Source organism: Penaeus chinensis, chromosome 18 (assembly GCF_019202785.1).
Source record: "Penaeus chinensis breed Huanghai No. 1 chromosome 18, ASM1920278v2, whole genome shotgun sequence".
Taxonomy (NCBI): domain Eukaryota; kingdom Metazoa; phylum Arthropoda; class Malacostraca; order Decapoda; family Penaeidae; genus Penaeus; species Penaeus chinensis.
Window position 1 is genome coordinate 30,565,316 of NC_061836.1, and position 22,434 is coordinate 30,587,749.

Sequence of the window (22,434 nt, forward strand, 5' to 3'; positions counted from 1 at the left end):
ATATATATATATATATATATATATGTATATATATATGTATATATATATGTATAATATATACGTAGATAATATATACTATATATTACATATATATAATGTGTACATATTATATAATATACATATGTGTGTGTGTGCGCGCGTCTGTGTAAATAAGCGGATGTGAAAAGGTAAATCAGTAAAATAAGCCACGTCCAGGGAATTTATTGATGTTATACAATACTGTCGAAGAGAGTTTTCGCTAAGAAAAAAAATAAGATTTACAAATCACACTGTGCATGTGTGGTAGGGCCTTAAAACTCGGGGACACCATTCAACGGTGGAATAACCCTGAAAAAGTCGAAATGAAGGGAGGTTTTGAAGTGAAAGTATCTCCCAGTCGTTCTCTTCGAACTGTTGCCTCGATTCATAATGAAGAATTTACAGTGAACGCTTTGTAAACTTTTAACAATAGTCAGTGCAAGGAAACATACATTCCCAATAGTCCTTTGGTTTGACTACTTCTTCAGAGACCATATTTATATGGTAAATAATCACTAAAGCAGTAGCGCAATACACGTAAACCTATTATAAATAAAACAACGAAGGAGCAATATATCAAAAAGTCCTTCGTGTTATTCGTGTATTTTTTGGTCCACTCCTTCGTCGATTTATTTACAATATGTTCACGTAGGCCTATAAATGGTGCCCTGAGGATTGTGATGGTCGTCCATGGACAGCCAGGAACCCGTCCTTCTTTTCTTCACTCGGAGACAGGAAGGTGACGCTGTAATTAAGACATAAACATTGTGTATCAAAACAGATATCTTTAATGTTATCTTGGACAAGTTTGAAACATGGTGCGAGACGAGTCCCATCTACTGCTCACGCCACATTTGTTTTCCTTTTATATTATCAAACTTCCTCTTTTTACTCTTGTAATAATATCACTACGCTGATTTATATAAAAAAGTGATGTTTCTTGTTTAAAAATCTAGACTATGATATACCTACAATCAGCAGACACTGAGGTATAAAGAGAAATTAAACAAGCATAATACCAGATCACGAGGCCACGTTTAAACAGTGATAAGTGGGTCGTCAGTGTTATCACATAGTTACATAGTTTTTGGTAAAGGTGGTTTGTTATTATCATTTCAGAAGGTTGGATCATTTGAGTCTTATCTATTTGTATGGTTTATTAGTGGTTTTATCCCCAACTGTTATTTTTCTCCCCCGGAGGAGAATGTCTATAGATAGATCGATAAAAAGTTTATAGAATGGTAATTTGGAGTGATTGGCCTTTTCATGTAATTATCATTCAGGGGAATGGGAGAGGGTGTACTCACTACACTGTGTACGGATATTGAATAATAAAATACCTATGTAAGGGCAATAACGAATCAATATCCATCTGCCTGAATAGGCATTATTTTAGTAGAAATTTTGTGCAACAATGAAAATGTAAGAATTTCTTAATATTAATTCCTCCCATAAGTAATCAAATATTTTCACTCTACAGACTATTTGAGTTATTGCTATTACAAAAGAAAGATGTATATAACTTAAGGTACCTTGATAGCGAAACGGGAAAATGTGACCTGAGACATTGAAAACCATTGACCTAAAATGATGCTTCTTATTCTCAGGGTCTTGGACTCTTGGGCTTTGCAAAGGGTCAAAATTCGGTTTCATATGCATTTCGTGTTGAAAGATTAAAGCGAAAAAAAAAATATTAGTTAATATTTTTCTTAATAGTTCAGAAATTCTGGGTTGGGGTAAAGCAAAAACATAAAAACAAAATTTGTAAAAGTATTTGGAACTACCCTAGCCATTATGTAAGAGCAAGCAATTACCGTTAATGTGAGTCTCAGTCAATTACTGTTGGCAATTTGAGAATCAGATGGGCTCCATTCTTTCTCTCAATCATCCGTTCCTACAATCTGAATCTTAACCACAAATCAATCCTTTAACATTCAGTAACATCCAGTCGCGCTTATATACTTCAAATGGGGATTTCAGACAGTTTTTTTTTTTTCATCCATGCTACCTGCTGCGTGCTCGATGGGCAGCCGAATCCTCCAGCTCCGCAACGGTGTCTTTCATGGGAACCCCGCGAGTCTCCGGCAGCCTGGTCATGATCCCTGCTGCTACTAACGAGGCGCCCCCGAAGGTTACGAGGGGCACCCACGATCCGATTGAACCCTGAGGAGGAGGTTAAAACACACATGAATGTTTTGTTTTTTGAGGATCAAGGTTTGGCTCTTGAAAGTCTGATGATGTAAATTGTTAACGTCTCGTTTCGAGTTTGCGTGATTTTGTTTTGTAATGTTTCTACTTCTGTTACGACACTGAAGATTTAAGAACCTGCAGTGGCAGGTACTTTTACTGTATCCACTATATATAAGCAGACCCTACAGGATAACCTGGCTTTATAAATCATTGATTAAACTATCCTGTTAAAAAAAAAAAAAAAATATATATATATATATTTCTGAAACAATAAACCTTCAAGCTAACACAAGTTACTGTGCATATGAACAGATCAAGAAAATAGAAAGAAAAAAAAAGGCAGAGCTTCATGATCCCACCAGGATTTCCACCAGGAAAGGGACAGCAACAGAGCCGACTTTGGCCACCATCGCGCACGTGCTCATGCCGCGCTGCCGCACCTCGGTCGGAAAGAGTTCGTTCGCGTGGAAGTAAAGCATCATGTAGGCTGCGGTGATAGCCAATTTCCCGATCATTATCATCGCTGTCACCAGCCAGCTAATACCTGAGGGAAATACTTAACGTTATGCATCACTAATATGTTTTCAGGGTAGGTGTTAATATTTTCTAAACTCGTGTGTTCCAAGTTAATACACTGGCATTAAAATTAAATATCGTGATAGACAGTTTCTGTATCAAGATCATAGTTGTCCCAAAGAAATGTACCATATTACGCATCACTCATATATTTTCAGAGGAGGTGCTAAACCCATTAAAGAAAATAATAATAAAAAAAAAACCCACCTCGCTCGGTAAAAGACTGAATACTAACCTCTCCAAGTTTAACATTAACATCCCGACAGACTAACTTGATGGCGTAACCCCGAGAGCCAGAAGTGCGACACCGCTGACAACGAAACACATGATATTCGAAGCCCTCCTTCCCAGTTTCTCCACCAAAGGAATCGTTATGCTGTTGGCCGGTGTCTCCATCACACCTCCCAGGGCCATGTACGCATAAGGATCAACACCGAACCTGTCGCCTCCGAGAGAGAGACCGTAGTACACAGAATCCACCAGAAAAAAGTTGGCGTACAGGCAGAGTGTTATCGTCCGAATCTTTCTGGTTCTGAAAGGGGTCAAGGAGTGGGTGTAATTAAATTAATTTAACCCATTCGCGATGGGCATGCCCACTGTGAGTTTACTTGTTTAATTGATTTTACACATAGATGGCTCTACTTGTATTAAATCACCTATGAGCCAATTACGAGTACTGTCTGTCTCGCCCGTTTACCCTTTTCTTTAATTTAAGAAAATATTTTACGTTATCTTATTTTGCTTTTACTAATGTTTATAACATTATAGTAATTATAATGTTTATAATAGAAATAACATCATCGATATTCATAGCACTAGTAAAAAATACATTTCCCCGCCAATTCAAGGAAAGGTGAAATCAGGTAAGGCAGAGCCATCTATGTGTAGAGACTTTACACAAAAAAATATAAAAAATTAGCACAGCATTTCCCCCATTTTTTATTCATTTTCCCCGGCGGCAATGGGTTAATACTGTTGTAATTAACTTAATCATGTTATTTTCACTATTACTATTTTTATTTCTGTTTCTGAGTACATACCCTCAATAGTAAAATTGATGATGATAACAATATCAATAATGATAATGATATTAACGTAAATATTAATAAATAACAGTGATAATGATAAGAATGACGAAAATAATGACAATAATGATAACGATTGTGATAATAATAAAGATGGTAGTAATGATAATGATAATAAGAAAAATATTAATTACAACAATGATAATAATAATAATGTTAATAATAATAACAATAATGGTAATACAGACAATGATAATATCGATGAATATAATGATAATGATGATAATTATAACAATATCGATGATAATGATGATAATGATAACAAAAATGCAATAATAATAATAATGATAGTAATAATAGCAATAATGACAGCAGCAAACACAATAATAATGATGGTAACAATGATAACAACTATGAAAAATAAGATAACAATAACGATAATACTAGTAATAACAATAATTATAGTGATTATAATACTAGTAATGCTAGTGATACTACTACTACTAATAATAATAATGATGATGATAATAATAATAAAGATGCGACTACTAATAAAGATAATAATGATGCTAATAATTTTTACTATAATTATAATAAGAATAACAATAATAACATTTATGAACGCAATGTAAAATTAAATATATATATAAATCTATCTATCTATCTATCTATCTATCTATCTATCTATCAATCTATCTATATATATATAAATATTTACATAGCAACTCAACAAGAACCACGATTCCAAGACACCAGTCCAGAAGTCAAACCGGCTACTGACCTAAACAGAACGGCAATTACATTGGCTACGTTTTTCAGGGTAGTCTTCAGTCCGCGAGGATGTTCAGCCTCACGCCGCTGGGAATCGGTTTCCTGTGCAGAACATTACAGAAAGTTGTCATTTTAATTAGAGAATTACTATAGGCTTGGGAAGACTTTAGATGCAGATCGAATAAGGAAAAGAATGTAAGAGGATTTATAAAAAGATTATGAAATGGGATTTTTTTGTTATTATTGTCTTATGTTACTCTATATGTGATAAAAATGCAGATTATATAATGGAAGATTGTGTTCTTTTAACTGTGATAATCGGTCTTGACCAAACCATTCAAAACATTGAAGACATTCTGAGTTTCGTTGAGTTTCGTTATTTTGAATCCATACGTTTCCAAAAAAGGGGGAAATGAACTGAAATTGCAGAGCATCACACTAATAATGATAGCCTTTCAGTATGTAGTAATACATTGTGTAATTTCTGTAATACTGTGGATAATGATAAATCGAGCTCTCCTATAAAATTCGTGAAATATGAACTTCAACCACCAGGTGACCCTACTGACTAGGCACAAACAACCAGAGGGAGTTTTTTTCTTTACGTTAAAAGATATCTGATGTATACATATTAATATATAAGTATGTGATGTTTGTATACGTGCACGCCTTTCTGCAAAAAATCTGCAGAAAATCTGCAGAAAATTATAATTATGTTGTTTGGGCAACGTGAATGCTCTAAAAATAAATTAAGTATTGTTCAGTTTTTTTTTTTTTTTTTTTTTTTTTTTAACTAGGACCGATTTTTTTGCACACACACACACACACACACACACACACACACACACACACACACACACACACACACACACACACACACACACAGCATTCACCACCAACAACCATTTGAAAGTCGTTCTGCTATTCCCTTCAACCTATTTCCCAATTCACAATGCCCAATACCAATTCCATAACTCTTAATCCAGCCTCTACCTCCGCCTGCGTCTCCTTCATGATCGCGTACAGCTGTTCCTCTGACGGAAGCTCAACCTTATTCCAACGTGAAGCTCGGCGTAGTACACGAAGAGCCTCTGCGTGTCTGCCCCGTACAATGAGCCACCTGGGTGATTCGTCCATTAGCCTGCTTGCAGAGGGAAATGTGGTGGTTACAAACGTGTCTTTATTTTAAAAAAGGCCTTTTAATGGGGGATATACTTTCCAGACGTTAAGAAAAGAGGGTTAACTGTAGGATTCGTATGATAGACTTAAGAAAAAAAAAAAGGATCGATGTAATTAGAATGCAGAAAATTGGTACGTAACCTTAGAATAATAGAATTCTTCAAAATAAGGCAGAAAAAAAAATATACGAATAAATTGCAGCAAAACGCCCTATAACCAGGACAATAAAATAACCTCAGAATAACAAGGAACAACAAAAAAAAAGGCTAAAAAAATTTACATATTCCATGAAACTGACCATAGCATAGGCAAATAGAGGACCCCAGGCAGAGATACAGTGAACATCAGCCACCGCCAGTCCCTCAGCAGATAACCATAACCTCCGAGGGTGATAAGCGAGAAGCACCAAGGTAGAAACACGAGGATACCGATCACAGACCTTAGGCGAGGTTCACAGGTCTCCATGACTGCTTGAGAGAGAAAAAAAAGTATATGTGTGAGTGAGTGAGTGAGTGAAAGAGAGAGAGAGAGAGAGAGAGAGAGAGAGAGAGAGAGTGTGTGTGTGTGTGTGTGTGTGTGTGCGTGTGTGCGTGTGTGCGTGTGTGCGTGTGTGTGTGTGTGTGTGCGTGTGTTAGATTCACGGTGATTATCTTTCATACTGATTAAAGTTGCTTGAAGTACTGATTATCAGATTTTTGTTTTTCTTTGTGTTCTTTTTATTTATTTTGTCATTCTGCACTTTTAGAGAGAGAGAAGAAAACAATGAAATCCGTGATATTCTTTTCACCATTATTATTGCTTAACCGATTTTTTTTATCTTTCTTTCTTTCTTTCTCTCTATCTTTCTTTTAATCGCAATACAACCATCGCCACACTCTTTAAACAACCATCGCCACACTATTTAAACAACCATCGTCACACTCTTTAAACAACCATCGCCACACTCTTTAAACAATCATCTCCACACTCTTTAAACAATCATCGCCACACTCTTTAAACAATCATCGCCACACTCTTTAAACAACCATCGCCACACTCTTTAAACAACCATCGCCACACTCTTTAAACAACCATCGCCACACTCTTTAAACAACCATCGCCACACTCTTTAAACAACCATCGCCACACTATTTAAACAACCATCGCCACACTCTTTAAACAACCATCGCCACACTCTTTAAACAATCATCTCCACACTCTTTAAACAATCATCGCCACACTCTTTAAACAATCATCGCCACACTCATTAAACAACCATCGCCACACTCTTTAAACAACCATCGCCACACTCTTTAAACAACCATCGCCACACTCTTTAAACAACCATCGCCACACTCTTTAAACAACCATCGCCACACTCTTTAAACAATCATCTCCACACTCTTTAAACAATCATCTCCACACTCTTTAAACAATCATCGCCACACTCTTTAAACAATCATCGCCACACTCTTTAAACAATCATCGCCACACTCTTTAAACAACCATCACCACACTATTTAAACAACCATCGCCACACTCTTTAAACAACCATCGCCACACTCTTTAAACAATCATCTCCACACTCTTTAAACAATCATCTCCACACTCTTTAAACAATCATCGCCACACTCTTTAAACAATCATCGCCACACTCTTTAAACAACCATCACCACACTCATTAAACAACAATCGCCACACTCATACTTGCCTAGACTATAACCCGTCTCGGTGGATGACGGATGACCGACGCCCATCAGGAACCGTGCAACCAAGATAGCGGAGATGTTGGGCATCCAGCAGAGTGAATTTCCGAGGACAACGAACGCAAGGACGCCGGCGGTATGCATTTTCTTGCGTCCGTATCTGTGCATTTGGTTAGAGAGAGATTAGGAATCGATGTTGTTTATTATCTACGGGAAGAACAGTTATTGTGTGGAGATGGTTGTTGATATTTTAGGTAAACTGTGTGTGCGTGTGCGTGTGCTTGTGTTGTGCTTGTGCTTGTGCGTTCGTGTGTGCTTGTGCGAGTGTGTGCGTTTCTCTGTATATGTGTTTCTGTGTGTGTGTGTGTGTCGAGAGGGATTTATTTACTTGTCCGAGATCCAACCGTTGAGGATTGACCCCACGAAAGCTCCAAGGAAATACACGCTCTTGAAGGTCGCCCGGAGGAAGCTGAATTCGCACACCAAGCCAAACTAAATCACAGAAGCTAAAATCATTATATTATCTGAAATTATTGTTATCTTAAATCATTGTATCATCTAAATTCATCATATTGCCTAAAATGCTTTTATTATCTAAAACCATTACCTAACAGCATTATATATTATCTAGATCATTATATTGTATTATCAAAATCATTATATCATACCATTAAATCATTATATTAAAATCGTTACAGTATTCTACTAAATCGCTATATCACATTATCAAAATCACAATATCATTACATTACTAAATCATTATAACATTATATCATCAAAATCATTATATCATTTAAAAATATATAATTATATTATTTCAAAACATTACCAGAATTAAAAAATTAAAAATATATATATATATATAATTTAACGATACATGATACATTAATTAGTGACAATGTACCACTAGATATATATATATATGATTATATAATTTAATAACATTACCAGTATTTAAAAAAATAAAAAAAATAAAATAAAATAAAAACTAGAATTTAACGATACACGACACATTAACTAGTGACAATGTACCAATAAATATATACATAATTATATTATTTCATAACATTACCAATAATTAAAAACTAAGCAAAATAAATAAAATAAATCTGCAATTTAACAATACACGACACATTAACTATGTACCACTAAACAACCCTATTACCTCAGAAGTAATAGTGCTAGCGTAGGTACTGTTGTCAAAAGCCCATTCCGTGCAAAGTCGCTCCTCATTCTCGCCGTCCGATGTTGTTATGTTGTAAATGCATTGTGATCTGAAGGATGAATGGGAATTGAAAGGTAGGTAAACAGATTAAAAAGATAATGATGGTGATAGTGATGGTGGTAATGATAGTGTTGGTAATAATGATGATAGTGATGATAATGTCGGTAATAATGATAATGGTGATGATAGTGTTGGTAATAATGATAATGGGGATGATAGTGTTGGTAATAATGATAATGGTGATGATAGTGTTGGTAATAATGATAATGGTGATGATAGTGTTGGTAATAATGATAATGGTGATGATAGTGTTGGTAATAATGATGATAGTGATGATAATGTCGGTAATAATGATAATGGTGATGATAGTGTTGGTAATAATGATAATGGGGATGATAGTGTTGGTAATAATGATAATGGTGATGATAGTGTTGGTAATAATGATAATGGTGATGATAGTGTTGGTAATAATGATAATGGTGATGATAGTGTTGGTAATAATGATAATAGTGATGATAGTGTCGGTAATAATGATAATGGTGATGATAGTGTCGGTAATAATGATAATGGTGATGATAATATTGGTAATAATGATAATAGTGATGATAGTGTTGGTAATAAGAAGGGTGATGATAGTGTCGGCAATAATGATAATGGTGATGATACTGTCGGTAATAATAATAATGGTGATGATAGTGTCGGTAATAATTATAATGGTGATGGTAGTGATGATAGTGTTGGTAATAATGATAAGGGTGATGATACTGTCGGTAATAATGATGAGGTGATAATAGTATTAGTAATGATAAGGGTGATGATAGTGTTGGTAATGATGATATTGATGGTGATAGTGTTGGTAATAATGATACTAGTGATGATAGTGTTGGTAATAATGATACTAGTGATGATAGTGTTGGTAATAATGATAATGGTGATGATAGTGTTGGTAATAATAAGGTGATGATAGTGTTGGTAATAATGATAATGATGATGATAGTGATGATAGTTTTGGTAATAATGATAATGGTGATGATAGTGTTGGTAATAATGATAAGGTGATGATAGTGTTGGTAATAATGATAATGATGGTGATAGTGATGATAGTGTTGGTAATAATGATATTGATGGTGATAGTGATCATAGTGTCGGTTATAATGATAATGGTAATGAGTGTCGGTGATAATGATAATGGTGATGATAGTGTTGACAATAATGATGATAGTGATGATAGTGTCGGTAATAATGATAAGGGTGATGAAAGTGTCGGTGATAATGATAATGGTGATGATCGTGTTGGTAATAATGATAATGATGATGATAGTGTTGGTAATAATGATAAGGGTGATGATAGTGTTGGTAATAATGATAATGGTGATGATAGTGTTGGTAATAATGATAATGGTGATGATAGTGTCGGTAATAATGATAATGGTGATGATAGTGTTGGTAATAATGATAAGGGTGATGATAGTGTTGGTAATAATGATAATGGTGATGATAGTGATGGAAATAATGAAAATGATGATAGTGTTGGTAATAATGATAATGGTGATGATAGTGTCGGTAATAGTGATAATGGTGATGATAGTGTCGATAATAATGATAATGGTGATGATAGTGTTGGTAATAATGATAATGGTGATGATAGTGTTGGTAATAATGATAATGGTGATGATAGTGATGGAAATAATGAAAATGATGATAGTGTTGGTAATAATGATAATGGTGATGACAGTGTCGGTAATAGTGATAATGATGATAGTGTTGGTAATAATGATAATGGTGATGATAGTGATGATAGTGTTGGTAAAAATGATAATGGTGATAATAGTGTCGGTAATAATGATAATGGTGATGATAGTGTTTGTAATAATGATAATGGTGATGATAGTGTTTTTAATAATGATAATGGTGATGATAGTGTCGGTAATAATGATAATGGTGATGATAGTGTTGGTAACAATGATTATGATGATGATAGTGATGATAGTGTTGGTAATAATGATAATGGTCATGATCGTGTTGGTAATAATGATAATGATGATGATAGTGATGATAGTGTTGGTAAAAATGATAATAGTGATAATAGTGTCGGTAGTAATGATAATGGTGATGATAGTGATGATAGTGTTTGTAATAATGATAATGGTGATGATAGTGTTGGTAATAATGATAATGGTGATGATAGTGTCGGTAATAATGATAAGGGTGATGACAGTGTTGGTAATAATAAGGTGATGATAGTGTTGGTAATAATGATAATGGTGATGATAGTGTTGGTAATAATGATAATGGTGATGATAGTGTTAGTAGATGATGATAGTCTTGGTAATAATGATAATGGTGATAGTGATGATAGTGTTGGTAATAATGATATTGATGGTGATAGTGACGATAGTTTTGGTAATAATGATAAGGGTGATGATAATGTCGGTGATAATGATAATGGTGATGATAGTGTCGGTAATAATGATAACGGTGATGATAGTCTTGGTAATAATGATAATGATGGTGATAGTGGTGATAGTGTTGGTAATAATGATATTGATGGTGATAGTGATGATAGTGTTGGTAATAATGATATTGATGGTGATAGTGATGATAGTGTTGGTAATAATGATAAGGGTGATGATAGTGTCGGTAATAGTGATAATGATGATAGTGTTGATAATAATGATAAGGGTAATGATGGCAATGATAATGTTAGTAATAATGATAATGATTATAGTAATGATGATAATAATGATAGTAACGGTAATACTAATGAAGATGATAATGATGATAATCGTGACGATGATAAGGATGAGGATAATGATAATGATAATAATGATGATAATGACAGTAATGGTTATGGTAATAATAATAATCATTATTATTACTATTAGTATTATCATAACAACAACTACTGCTACAACAGTAATAATAATGATAATGACAATGACAGCAATAATAATGATACTAATGATACTAACAACAATAGTAATAATAATAATGATAATAATAATAATATTTAGGGATAACTCGTCCTTATTTCTAACACACCTCTTTGATGCATTTAACTTGCTATCTACCAAAACAAAGATAATAAATACACATGCATACACACACACATACACACACACACACACACACACACACACACACACACACACACACACACACACACACACACACACACACACACACACACACACATGGGTAGACAGACATAAACATTCCATATATATAAACACGATATATATAAACGCATGTGAACACTCGCTAAAAAAATAGTATCTTCACTCTTCCTGACTTAACAATATGATACGACGACTGATAGACTGTTTGTTCAGCCCCCCCCCCCCTCCAAGGGCCAATTATTAATTACACCTATATAAAGCCAGTTATAGGTTAAAATGCCCCTTGAATTATTGTTCACTTCGCTCGGCTGTATTTTTAAAAAATAGGGTTTTGAAATATATAATACTATTAATATTTCGTGTTACTGTCACCAGCTTGGCGAACGCTGGCAAGTCTAGTGGTATGGATGCCACTGCTGTCCGTCTGCAGAGCGCTATCGTTCCCATGTAATTGCTTGGGCAACGATGGTATGACGATTGATTTTTGGGTAAGTTCCTGGCCAGCAAAACATTTTAATGAGACTGAGATCTGGCGATTTGGGTAGATGAGACACAGCAGTATCTCGGGGTATTGCTGAAATCACGCCTTCACGACACTGCTCGTATGGATGAGGCTGGTATCCTGGACGAGGTAAAATGTCTCTGAATCGGGGAACACCATGGCCCTCACCTATGGTAGAAACATCTCGTCCAGGTCCAGCATTCAACTCCCCAGCACCACTGTTGTTCATCCACTCGAACAGCTCAGTGATTTCTGACAGTCTGCGTGCCGTTGCCAACAGAACAAAACGAGTTCGCATCCCTTGTTGTAGTTATGGATTGCTAAAAGAAAAAAAAATAATCACAGGGGACATGGCAACTAACTACCAGCCACGCCCCTTCTCAAAGCCAGTTAGATGTAAGGGCTGTTGCCACTGAGTATCAAATGGTTTTCATTAGCTCATGATGTTCATGCACTTCAATGCAAGCTTCCTATTTATATTTCATATAGCACATTGATTTATAGTTTTGAATGACATTTTCTTGATCATCTGCCTCCGTCGTGTATCTAGGGTGCCCACTTCTGGTCTAGTCTCGGGTGGATCCAGTTAACTTCGGAATACCTAACCCTTTTGATATTTATGACACTACGGATGGTCTACGAGGTCTCCATTACTAATATTGGCGTGATACGAGGCCCTTGTCATATCAGCTCTGATTCGAATACATTATGAAGCTTCATCAATTCCAAGCTTTAAAAACAATAAGTACCAATATCTTGGAATCAACTCTTAGCGATCATTTCAGTTTTATCTGCTGAGTAATGATACTTTTCTTTTAGCGACTGTACATAATTACATATATAAAAGAACACATATCAACGTGGCCCTGCATCACACAGCTGATAAACACAACAAACGTTCATCAGAAAAAAAAAGTTTCGAAATCCACATGGTTTCATTTTCATCTCCGAGGAAACAGGATAAAAAAAAAAAAAAAAAAAAAAAAAAAAAAAAAGCTGATAAGGGAGGTACTCAATAACAGGTGATGGTAAGGGCAGGGTCTTGATAAGCACATGGAAGGCTCGAGATAGTTGGTTTAAGGTAGCTGTTTGAGGATATGGAAAGCAAGGATATCTATTGGGGAAAAGTCGATGTTTAGATCAAAGTTGAGTGCTGTGTGGTGCAGCGGTAGCGGTCTCGTCTGGCAGTCATGCTGACTTGCCTTCAAATCCCTCGCCGCCAGTGGATGGTAACCCTGGCCATTCCTTGCACACAGGGGGTAATTTAGAAACAGAATAAAACAGACAGCATGTAACACCAAGAATATCCATTATAACAAGTGGAAAAAATACTTCCCTTTCTCTCTCTCTCTCTCTCTCTCTCTCTCTCTCTCTCTCTTTGTGTGTGTGTGTGTGTGATCCTTAGCTTAGAATTAAGCAGCGATGATGATATCCGTTGCAAAAGAATCGATGTTTGGGTTAATGTTAAGCAACAAATAAGTCACGAGTTGGAGAAAAATCGATACTTCAAGGAAAGAAAAGCAGCTTGGTGACATGAGATTTTCCCACGAGGCTGCGGACTGAGAGCGGAATGAGAGACAGTACATGATGCTGACATGTTCAACTGATAACGTGTGACAGAAAGAGCCTTTCTACAGTGTCAATGTCAATCGCGCACACATAGATATGGACAGATAACAAGAAAGATATATCCGGGTGGCTTTCGAAACTTGTCTCGTCATTCATAAATCTCATTTGTGCATGTGGGCTTTTCTACCATAGCATCTACACGGTAGGGTGTTCTATCAGAAACAGACAAAAATAATAGATACATAAATCAAAATAGTAAAGGAAAAAGAACACAGAAATAGGTCCCTTAGAAAAATGGTGCCTCTTACTTTTCATTAAATGTATACTTTACCTCCCGTTTCCTGTTAACATAAATCTTCCACATTCAGACTTGGTAAAACAAAAAAAACAAAAACTCAGTGGCCGAAGCTTCAAAAACGCTCTACCTGTTTTGAAGAATTTCCACGTCGGAGTTAACACATGTGAAGTCTTGGTGTGGTGTTAGGAATGCCGCGCCCATGCTGTGGTAGGGAACCTGCAGAGCCCCTGGTAAAAGGTAAAAAAAAGAAAGAAAAAAAAAAAGGGTAAATAAAAAAATAATAGATAAAAAACAAAATGTACGATTTATATAATTCCTACAGATCTTTCAAAGCAGGATTTTTTTTTCCGGATATCAAGACGCCTATACACATACTAGGAAAATATTCCAGAACATTTTATTTTTCCGAGATCAATATGTCACTAATACGAATAACATCCCATATATATAATACGAACAATAGCCCATAGCGATGGCATAGAGCAGGTTCCATCTCCCAGTCCCAAGATGTGTGAGAAGGTCGTCAAACTTGGGCATAGCAAGGGTAATCTAGTCCTTACAGGTCAAACGCCGGTTCAGAGATCAATCTGTAAGCTCATTGACTATTCTTTTGACAAATAATGATACTAGTAATATTAATGATAACTGTGGGATTATTGATTGTGATAACGTTCTTGATGATGTTAATGTTAACTATGTGAGCTGGAAACAAGGTATTGGTGATGATAAGAATGGTATGTTTAATGAAAATGGAAATTATATTTATAAAGGATCTTAAAAACGACCATGATATCCGTAGAAATAGCACCAATAAAATTTATAATAATGATGAAAAGTAGAAAAATACAATGATAACAATACCAGTAATAGCAGTGATAACAGTAATAAAATTATGAAAACATAAATGAAAATATTAATGCTGTTTCAAACAAAATGATACCTTGAACAGTGATTTAAATAAATCAGAATGTCGAATGTAAAAATAATTACAAGATAATAATAATAACATTGATAATGATAACAGTAAGCAACAATAATAATGATAATAGTGATGGTAATGCTTAAGTGAACAACACGAAAATAATGATAATAGAGATAATGGTTGTAATAATGAAGATGATAGTAATAATTACAGAAACATTAGTAATGGTGATAATAACAATAATAATAACAACAATAATAATGATAACAGTAATAATAATAACAATGGTAATAATAACGATAATAATAAGAACAATAATAATAGTAATTATAATGATAATGATAATAATAACAATAATTATAAAATAAATTAATATGATGATGATGATTATTATTAGTAACAATAATGATAAAGATAATGATAATGATAATAATAATAATAATAATAGTAATAATAATAATAATTGCAGCAATAACAATAATTATAACAGTAATAATATAAATAATAATAGTAATAATGATAATGATAATGATGATAATAATAATGAACCGTGTTCATTGCGACAGATGAAGAAAAGGTATGAAAGAGAAAGAATATGTCCATTCTCATTCATAGCTTTTCTACAAAAATGAAAATGAAAAAGAAAATGAACGTGAACATTTTTAAAATTAGAAATAATGAGGATACTGATGATACTGAGGATAATAATGATAGTAATAATGATGATGATGATGATGATGATAATAATACTAATAATAATGATAATAATAATAATGTTGATAATAATAATCATCACAGTAAGATAACAATAATGATAATAATAATAATAATATAGTTATAATAATGATATAGTTATAATAATGATAATGATAGTAATAATATTGATAATAATAATAATGATAATAGTTCTAATAAAAATAATATCAATGATAATTACAATAGTAGTAATAATAATGATAATGACAATAATAATGATAATGATGATGATAGCAACAACGATAATAATAGTAATAATGATGATAATAATAATAATAATAATAATAATAATAATAATAATAATAATGACAACATAAATTATAATTATGATGATAATAATAATTAATAATGATAATAATAATAATAATAATAATAATAATAATAATACGTACGACAATAACTGTATTAAAAACAGACATCAAAGATGTCATAAGTCTACATTAAAACTAAATCGTATTGAAAATGATAATGATAACAAAAATAGGCATTACAAGATAAACACAAGTGAAAACGATGTTGATAATGATTAGATAACACGATTTTTATAATAATGCTAAGATAACACAAATCGGATAGTTATAATGCAAGATAACACAAATGTGATAGATATAATGATTAGATAACACGATTTTTATAATAATGATACTAAGATAACACAAATCTGAGAGTTATAATGCAAGATCACACGATTTTATAATGATGAGGCTAAGATAACACAAACCTGATAGTTATAATGCAAGATAACACGATTTTTATAATAATGATGCTAAGATAACAAATCTGATAGTTATAATGCAAAGATAACACGATTTTGATAATGATAATACTAGGATAGCACGATTTTGATCATGATAATGCCAAGATAACACGATTCAGATAATGATAATGATGAAATAACACAATGATGATAAAATGACAACGATACCGATGACAAAATAACACTATGATCTTAATGATAATAACAACGATCAAAATACCACACACTTACTCTTAACACTCGATGCTACCTCGTCTAAGGATGACACTGAAACCATTTCTTATCCCGAGTTATTGTGTCATAGGGAGGAGGTTATTAACAGTAAGAATAACGATGAACAGACACTATTACCTTTACTTATGTCGCCTCACGTCACCTCGCCTTCACACACACATGCATAAAAAATATGGATTAATGCTTTAATGGCGTGTTTTTGTTTCTGGTATTTTAATGGTGTCTGGGTCTGGGTTTTTTATGTGTTTTATGTGCCAGTATAATCACGGTTGATCTTGTAAATCTTAGACACGTTATTTTTCAACAGAGTAGTGTGTCCCTGTAAGCATGAACAAAACTATGGGTGATCATGAACAAATCTTCCTATTTTGCGTCCGATGTGGGTAGTTTGTTCCTTATGAAGAAATATGAAAATTTGTTCCATTCTACTAGCTTCTTTATATATATATATATATATATATATATACTGTATATACATTTGTGCGTGTGTGTGTGTGTGTATGTGTGTGTGTGTGTGTGTGTGTGTGTGTGTGTGTGTGTGTGTGTGTGTGTGTGTGTGTGTGTGTTTGTTTGTGAAAAAAAATCAAGGAGGATTAATGACTATCCTCCACAGTTCAGTGCAGTAATTAGCACAAAACATATCTTAATCAGTTTATAATCAGGAACCAACAATAAGGAAGCAACTGCAGTAAAAATTTATTTATAAAATAGACAGTTTAGCAAAGGCAAGTGATTACATCAAAACATTGTGTGCAAATTACAGAGAGAATAATCAGTTTCGATACAGCGGTAAAGAATATATAAAGACATTATTGTCCTATTACCAGAAAACAATATAGTGAGAATGAGACATTTCATTAACTAATAAGTAATGAGGCAGGAAATCACATACCTACATCCGCACAAAACTAAAACAAACACTATTATAATAATTTCTTATGAAACATTTATCGAAATTAACAATCCCAGGCGAAAACCCGAACTTTAAGGCTTACGACCATTCTAAACGAACGACAATTTAGCGACAGAAACTAGCGGCACAAAAAAAAAAAAAAAAAAATACGCTCGTTAAAAGCAGTTAACCGACACGTCTTTGTTCCCGCAACAAGAACTAATAAAGGCGAATTTACATAGACACGGGGGGGGCTTAATTTACCGAGAGTCCAGGCTTAAAAATGGATACTTGCGATCGTGGGCAAGATGGTGGGTATTTGGCTTTGAAATGATGCAGATAGAGGTGAAAATAACGTTGGCGTTCGTGTTCAATAGACTTGTAACTGGACAGGTTTATATCATGCGCGGAGCACGTTGGAGATGCGAACGTTTTTTTTTCTTAGAATGTCAGGCAAAAGCTTCGATGAGGTGGTGATGAGCATACTAAGCGATAATAAAATTGACAGTAATGATGGTAATATAAACAATGATAATTGGAAGTAGTTATGGTAATGATAATAATAATAACAACAATAATAATTGGAAGTAGTTATGGTAATGATAATAATAATAACAACAACAATAATAATAACAATAACAACAACAGTAATAATAATAATAATGATAATAACAACAACAGTAATAATAATAATGATAATAATAATAATAATAATAATAATAATAATAATAATAATAATAATAATAATAATAATAATAATAATAATGATAATATAATAACAACAATAGTAATAATGATAGCAATATCCCTGGAATAAATTGGACAAAAAAGAGCTATATGATTAGCTGATTCGTTATTCTTAAAATGTTGCAGTCACAATCGTATTACTGAATAGCCTTCTTCATTTTCGTAAATAAGCATATTTAGTATTTTCATTCATTCATTTGTTTTTACTGTTTCTATAGTGCCGTCCACTGTGTACTCGCATTTAAACGCCACGTGTAGACTGCCAAGCATCTCCGGGCACCTCCATACGCTCAAGGTTGCGCGTGCCCCTAGGAGTACGTGTGTCGTCGAGCCTAATCGAATACATGTTAAGACTGACCTCCCATTATTCCCGTGAAATGCGTGGTTTAGCGGATCATTTCTCTGTTAAACCACGAGCCACGAGGTGTTCAAGGAAGCTACATTATGTAGATAGCGAGACATATAAATTGATATGTAGACAGCGGGATAGGCAGATAAATTGATATGTAGATAGCGAGACAGATAAATAGATACATAGATAGCGAGATAAACAGACAAAAAGAAATGTAGATAGCGATATAGACAGATAAATAGATATGTAGGTTATCTATTTAGACATAAATAGATATGTAGATAGCGAGATGGACAGATACATAGATATGTAGATAGAAAGACAAAAAGATGACTGTTATAAATACTAGCATAAATAAAAGCCATAATAAATGTATTTAAACACAAACAAAAAAAAAATGTAAAAAGCTCGTGTGGGTCAATGTTTTACATTCGAGCGTCACCGTTCCGTTCGAGTGTATTCTTTGTAGCTCACAAAAGTACTCCGTATTATCCAACGATACGCAAGGAAGCCTCTTCTTCCTGACCTTCCCGATTGATAAGGAGAGATTAACATTTGAGATTCTCCAAGGTAGAAAAACTCTACAGTACAGTACAGTTTAATGATACTGGGTTAATAATTTCCGTCAAGGGATTGCCCACTCATCCTTCTCCGGAAGAGATTGTCAAGCTTATACCATGTAGTAGGGTAGTAGTGGCTAGAACATCGATCGCCACTTACACAAGCATAATCCAACATGTATATCTTCCATCGTTATAGCCCATTGGTTTCTGACTTTTTAAGTGTCTCGATCCTTTCATTCGACTTTTATTTGACATACAGCATTTAAATCACCATTTTAGATTCATAGACAGATAAGCAGATGGACACAATTGCTAGATAAAAAAGTAATATATCATTAACTAATCTTACAGACACTCGCAAGATTATCTCAACTTCTCCACAAGGACTTCCAGCGACATTGTAGTGAATGCAACCCTACAATAAGCGACGAAGTGACCCTGAGGAAGTCAACTATCGCAATTCTTGTGTTTGTAAATGGGGCTTTTCGCGTCGGAGCGGCCGAGCGACAAGAACCCTCCGAAGGCACGGTGGGCCAGGGATAAATATGATAAAATCAAAATAAAAGCTTAGGACTAAAAACAAAGTTAAATGACTAAAATAAAGTAAAACTGAACCCTTAAGATAAACTAAAAAATCTACATTTAACATTAAAACACTGAAGGGTTTTTAAACACTGGGCTTCCCCGTTTTCCTTTACACTGCCCTCATTTTCTGTGATGGCATATGTTAACTGTGTACTTGTAACACCTACGAACGTAAACAACAAACATAAAATAGGGAGCCTGGGCACAACTCCTTAAGAAGAACAAAAGGTAATATAAAATAACTAAAACATTTTAAAACATTTACTAATATATCGACTTTGATAATATATAACAATTGTACATCTGCAATAGTAATATTTCTAAAAAAAAAAAAAAAAAAAAAAACACAAGACTTATCTGTTCAATGTTACACTGGTGTTCCACAGCGAGCCGAATACACATTTACCACTACCAATAATAGTAAAAAAAAGGAGTGCCTTCGTCTCCCTGGTTAATATGTCAGGTCAATGCTCCGTTGCAGTCTTCCGTCCTTGGATCTCTGGCTTAGAGGAGCATTGCCTGCGCATATTAACGGTCTCGAGAGCTAAAGAGGCAAGTGTACCAGATTTTGTGTGACCCCTGCACGTCAGGTCAGGCCAGTGGAGGTTGGTAAAAACAAACAAACAAAAAAAAAAACAAGAGAAAAGAAACTAAGCATGGTCTGACAGGTCCTTAACAAGGTAGTTTTTGGGGTTCATCTTGATTGCATACGATTAAAACATTAGAATATGAATATTAGATGTAAAAAGGACTGAACATAAAATACATAGATAAAATGATTTTCACACTAAAAGTTGAGCCGGCAAAATAAAATTAAATAAAAGGTCTTTATCTCGCCTTAATTAGTGATACCTGGCGGGAAACAAGGTCGTTTACCCTGAGGTGACCCGCAAACAGCTGGGCATGCTTTTAAAGGCATATGGTAATGTTTATTTATTTCTTTACAATTAAAATTAGACAAGGTTCACTACAGCATCCCTTTGCGACTTCACGGACGCAAGACGAAGATCCTGACATCCATGATATTGAGAGGAGGGTAAGTGCCATCTGACACACGTTGGATGCTGAAGTACCTGCCACAAACTTGTACCCCGGGGGTGAAGTTGAGGTGTCCCTGGCTCGTGTCGTAAGGGCCTAGGTAGAAATCGAAGAGCGTCCACGAGGAAAAGTCTCCGGTTGTGACGAGAATGTTGCCGACCCTCATCTGGGGGGGGGGGGAGAGGAAATGGCGTCTGAGACAAGCTATGGAAACTTGGATACCTGTTTTAAGATACCGTTCGGGGATATAGTATCATTGAATTCCGTGTAGAAAGACAGAAGGAAATTTGAGATGTGTTTCTTTGTGAAGGTTTTGGGTCATTCGAATTTCTTTGTAATCTAGTATATAAGCAACATTCTCTGAAATATTATTATGAGATGATAATAGATTAAAGTAAATGGCTTGTTATTGGTACTGCTATGACACTACAGTAGTTCCGTGGCTGTGTCAGCAATACCTCTCTGGCGCATGAACAGTAAATTCGGTAGCAAAAATTGATAACAAAATGTGATATACTGATATATGTGAGCGTATTGCGTAGATAACAATTTGCTTTCTTTGGCGAGTTATATTTAAATCCGTGACATTTCTTACTTCAAGCGAGGAGGAAATGACGAAATGTATTTTGTTTCCCTTGATTAAAATTCTGCATGAGAGAACGTGTGGCCCGAGGTGAACTTCAATCTTTGGTCTGATTTTATGCATGCCTTTTATACAGATATATTGAAATTTGTAGAGTCAAATCACGTTTAATATATATCTGCCTTCGTTCGAACAACAAATACAATCAAGCTGAGCTGTAAGAAAATTGAAAAATAATTATGTTTTTTGTGTTTCTATTAAGAAATATTATAATATATATTATCCATTCTTTGATTTTACGTTATATCATGCAACAAATCTATGCAAGACAACCTTTATTTCTAAAGATTAATACAACTGGGAAAGTGATTTTTTAAAACTATTGAATGGAGCAATGCGCGTCTCAGACCAATTGTACGAAAGTACGTTTTATTAAATGTTTTGTTAATTCAAACCTTCATATATAACATGGGCATCGATATATCTACGTTAATGATCTCTATGTTATGATTGTAATGCATTAAAGTAAAGATATTAATGTTTATGTTATAGACTGAAGGCTAAATTAACAAAATATCAAATAAAACGCGAGTGATCAGAGAATACTTTGGAAAACTACTGCCAAATACGCATTATGGCTACTATACTCCCTCGCAAATCAAGATAGCTTTCTCTATAGCTTATAAAACCAGGAACCTGAATTTTAAAACTCAGAATAGTTACAAAATCACACGTGTTATCAACGACTTTCAGAATACTTTGTGGGCACGATTTTGACGAGATAAGTGTAGTATTTTGGGCGTGCTGATGATTATTTTTTTTAATGTTGGATTATTCAGTTGCAAAGA

The 22,434-nt window shown here is 34.2% G+C and overlaps 1 protein-coding gene across 2 annotated transcripts; it reads right to left on the reverse strand.

The window, feature by feature from the left end:
- Window positions 1-185: 185 nt before the first annotated feature.
- On the reverse strand, window positions 186-14,878 carry LOC125034806 (organic cation transporter protein-like). Of its 2 annotated transcripts, none has more exons than XM_047626789.1 (12): window positions 14,616-14,878; window positions 14,285-14,384; window positions 8,610-8,718; window positions 7,833-7,936; window positions 7,450-7,604; window positions 6,058-6,226; window positions 5,574-5,721; window positions 4,591-4,682; window positions 3,057-3,316; window positions 2,649-2,752; window positions 2,027-2,181; window positions 186-763 (listed from the first exon to the last, which is right to left on the reverse strand). In XM_047626789.1, the coding sequence occupies exons 1-12, from the start codon at window positions 14,692-14,694 to the stop codon at window positions 673-675; spliced, it is 1,566 nt and encodes a 521-aa protein (XP_047482745.1). In that variant the 5' UTR covers window positions 14,695-14,878; the 3' UTR covers window positions 186-672. The 2 variants fall into 2 exon arrangements, with proteins under 2 accessions (XP_047482745.1, XP_047482744.1); XM_047626788.1 differs by having other exon boundaries at window positions 2,568-2,752.
- Window positions 14,879-22,434: the final 7,556 nt, after the last annotated feature.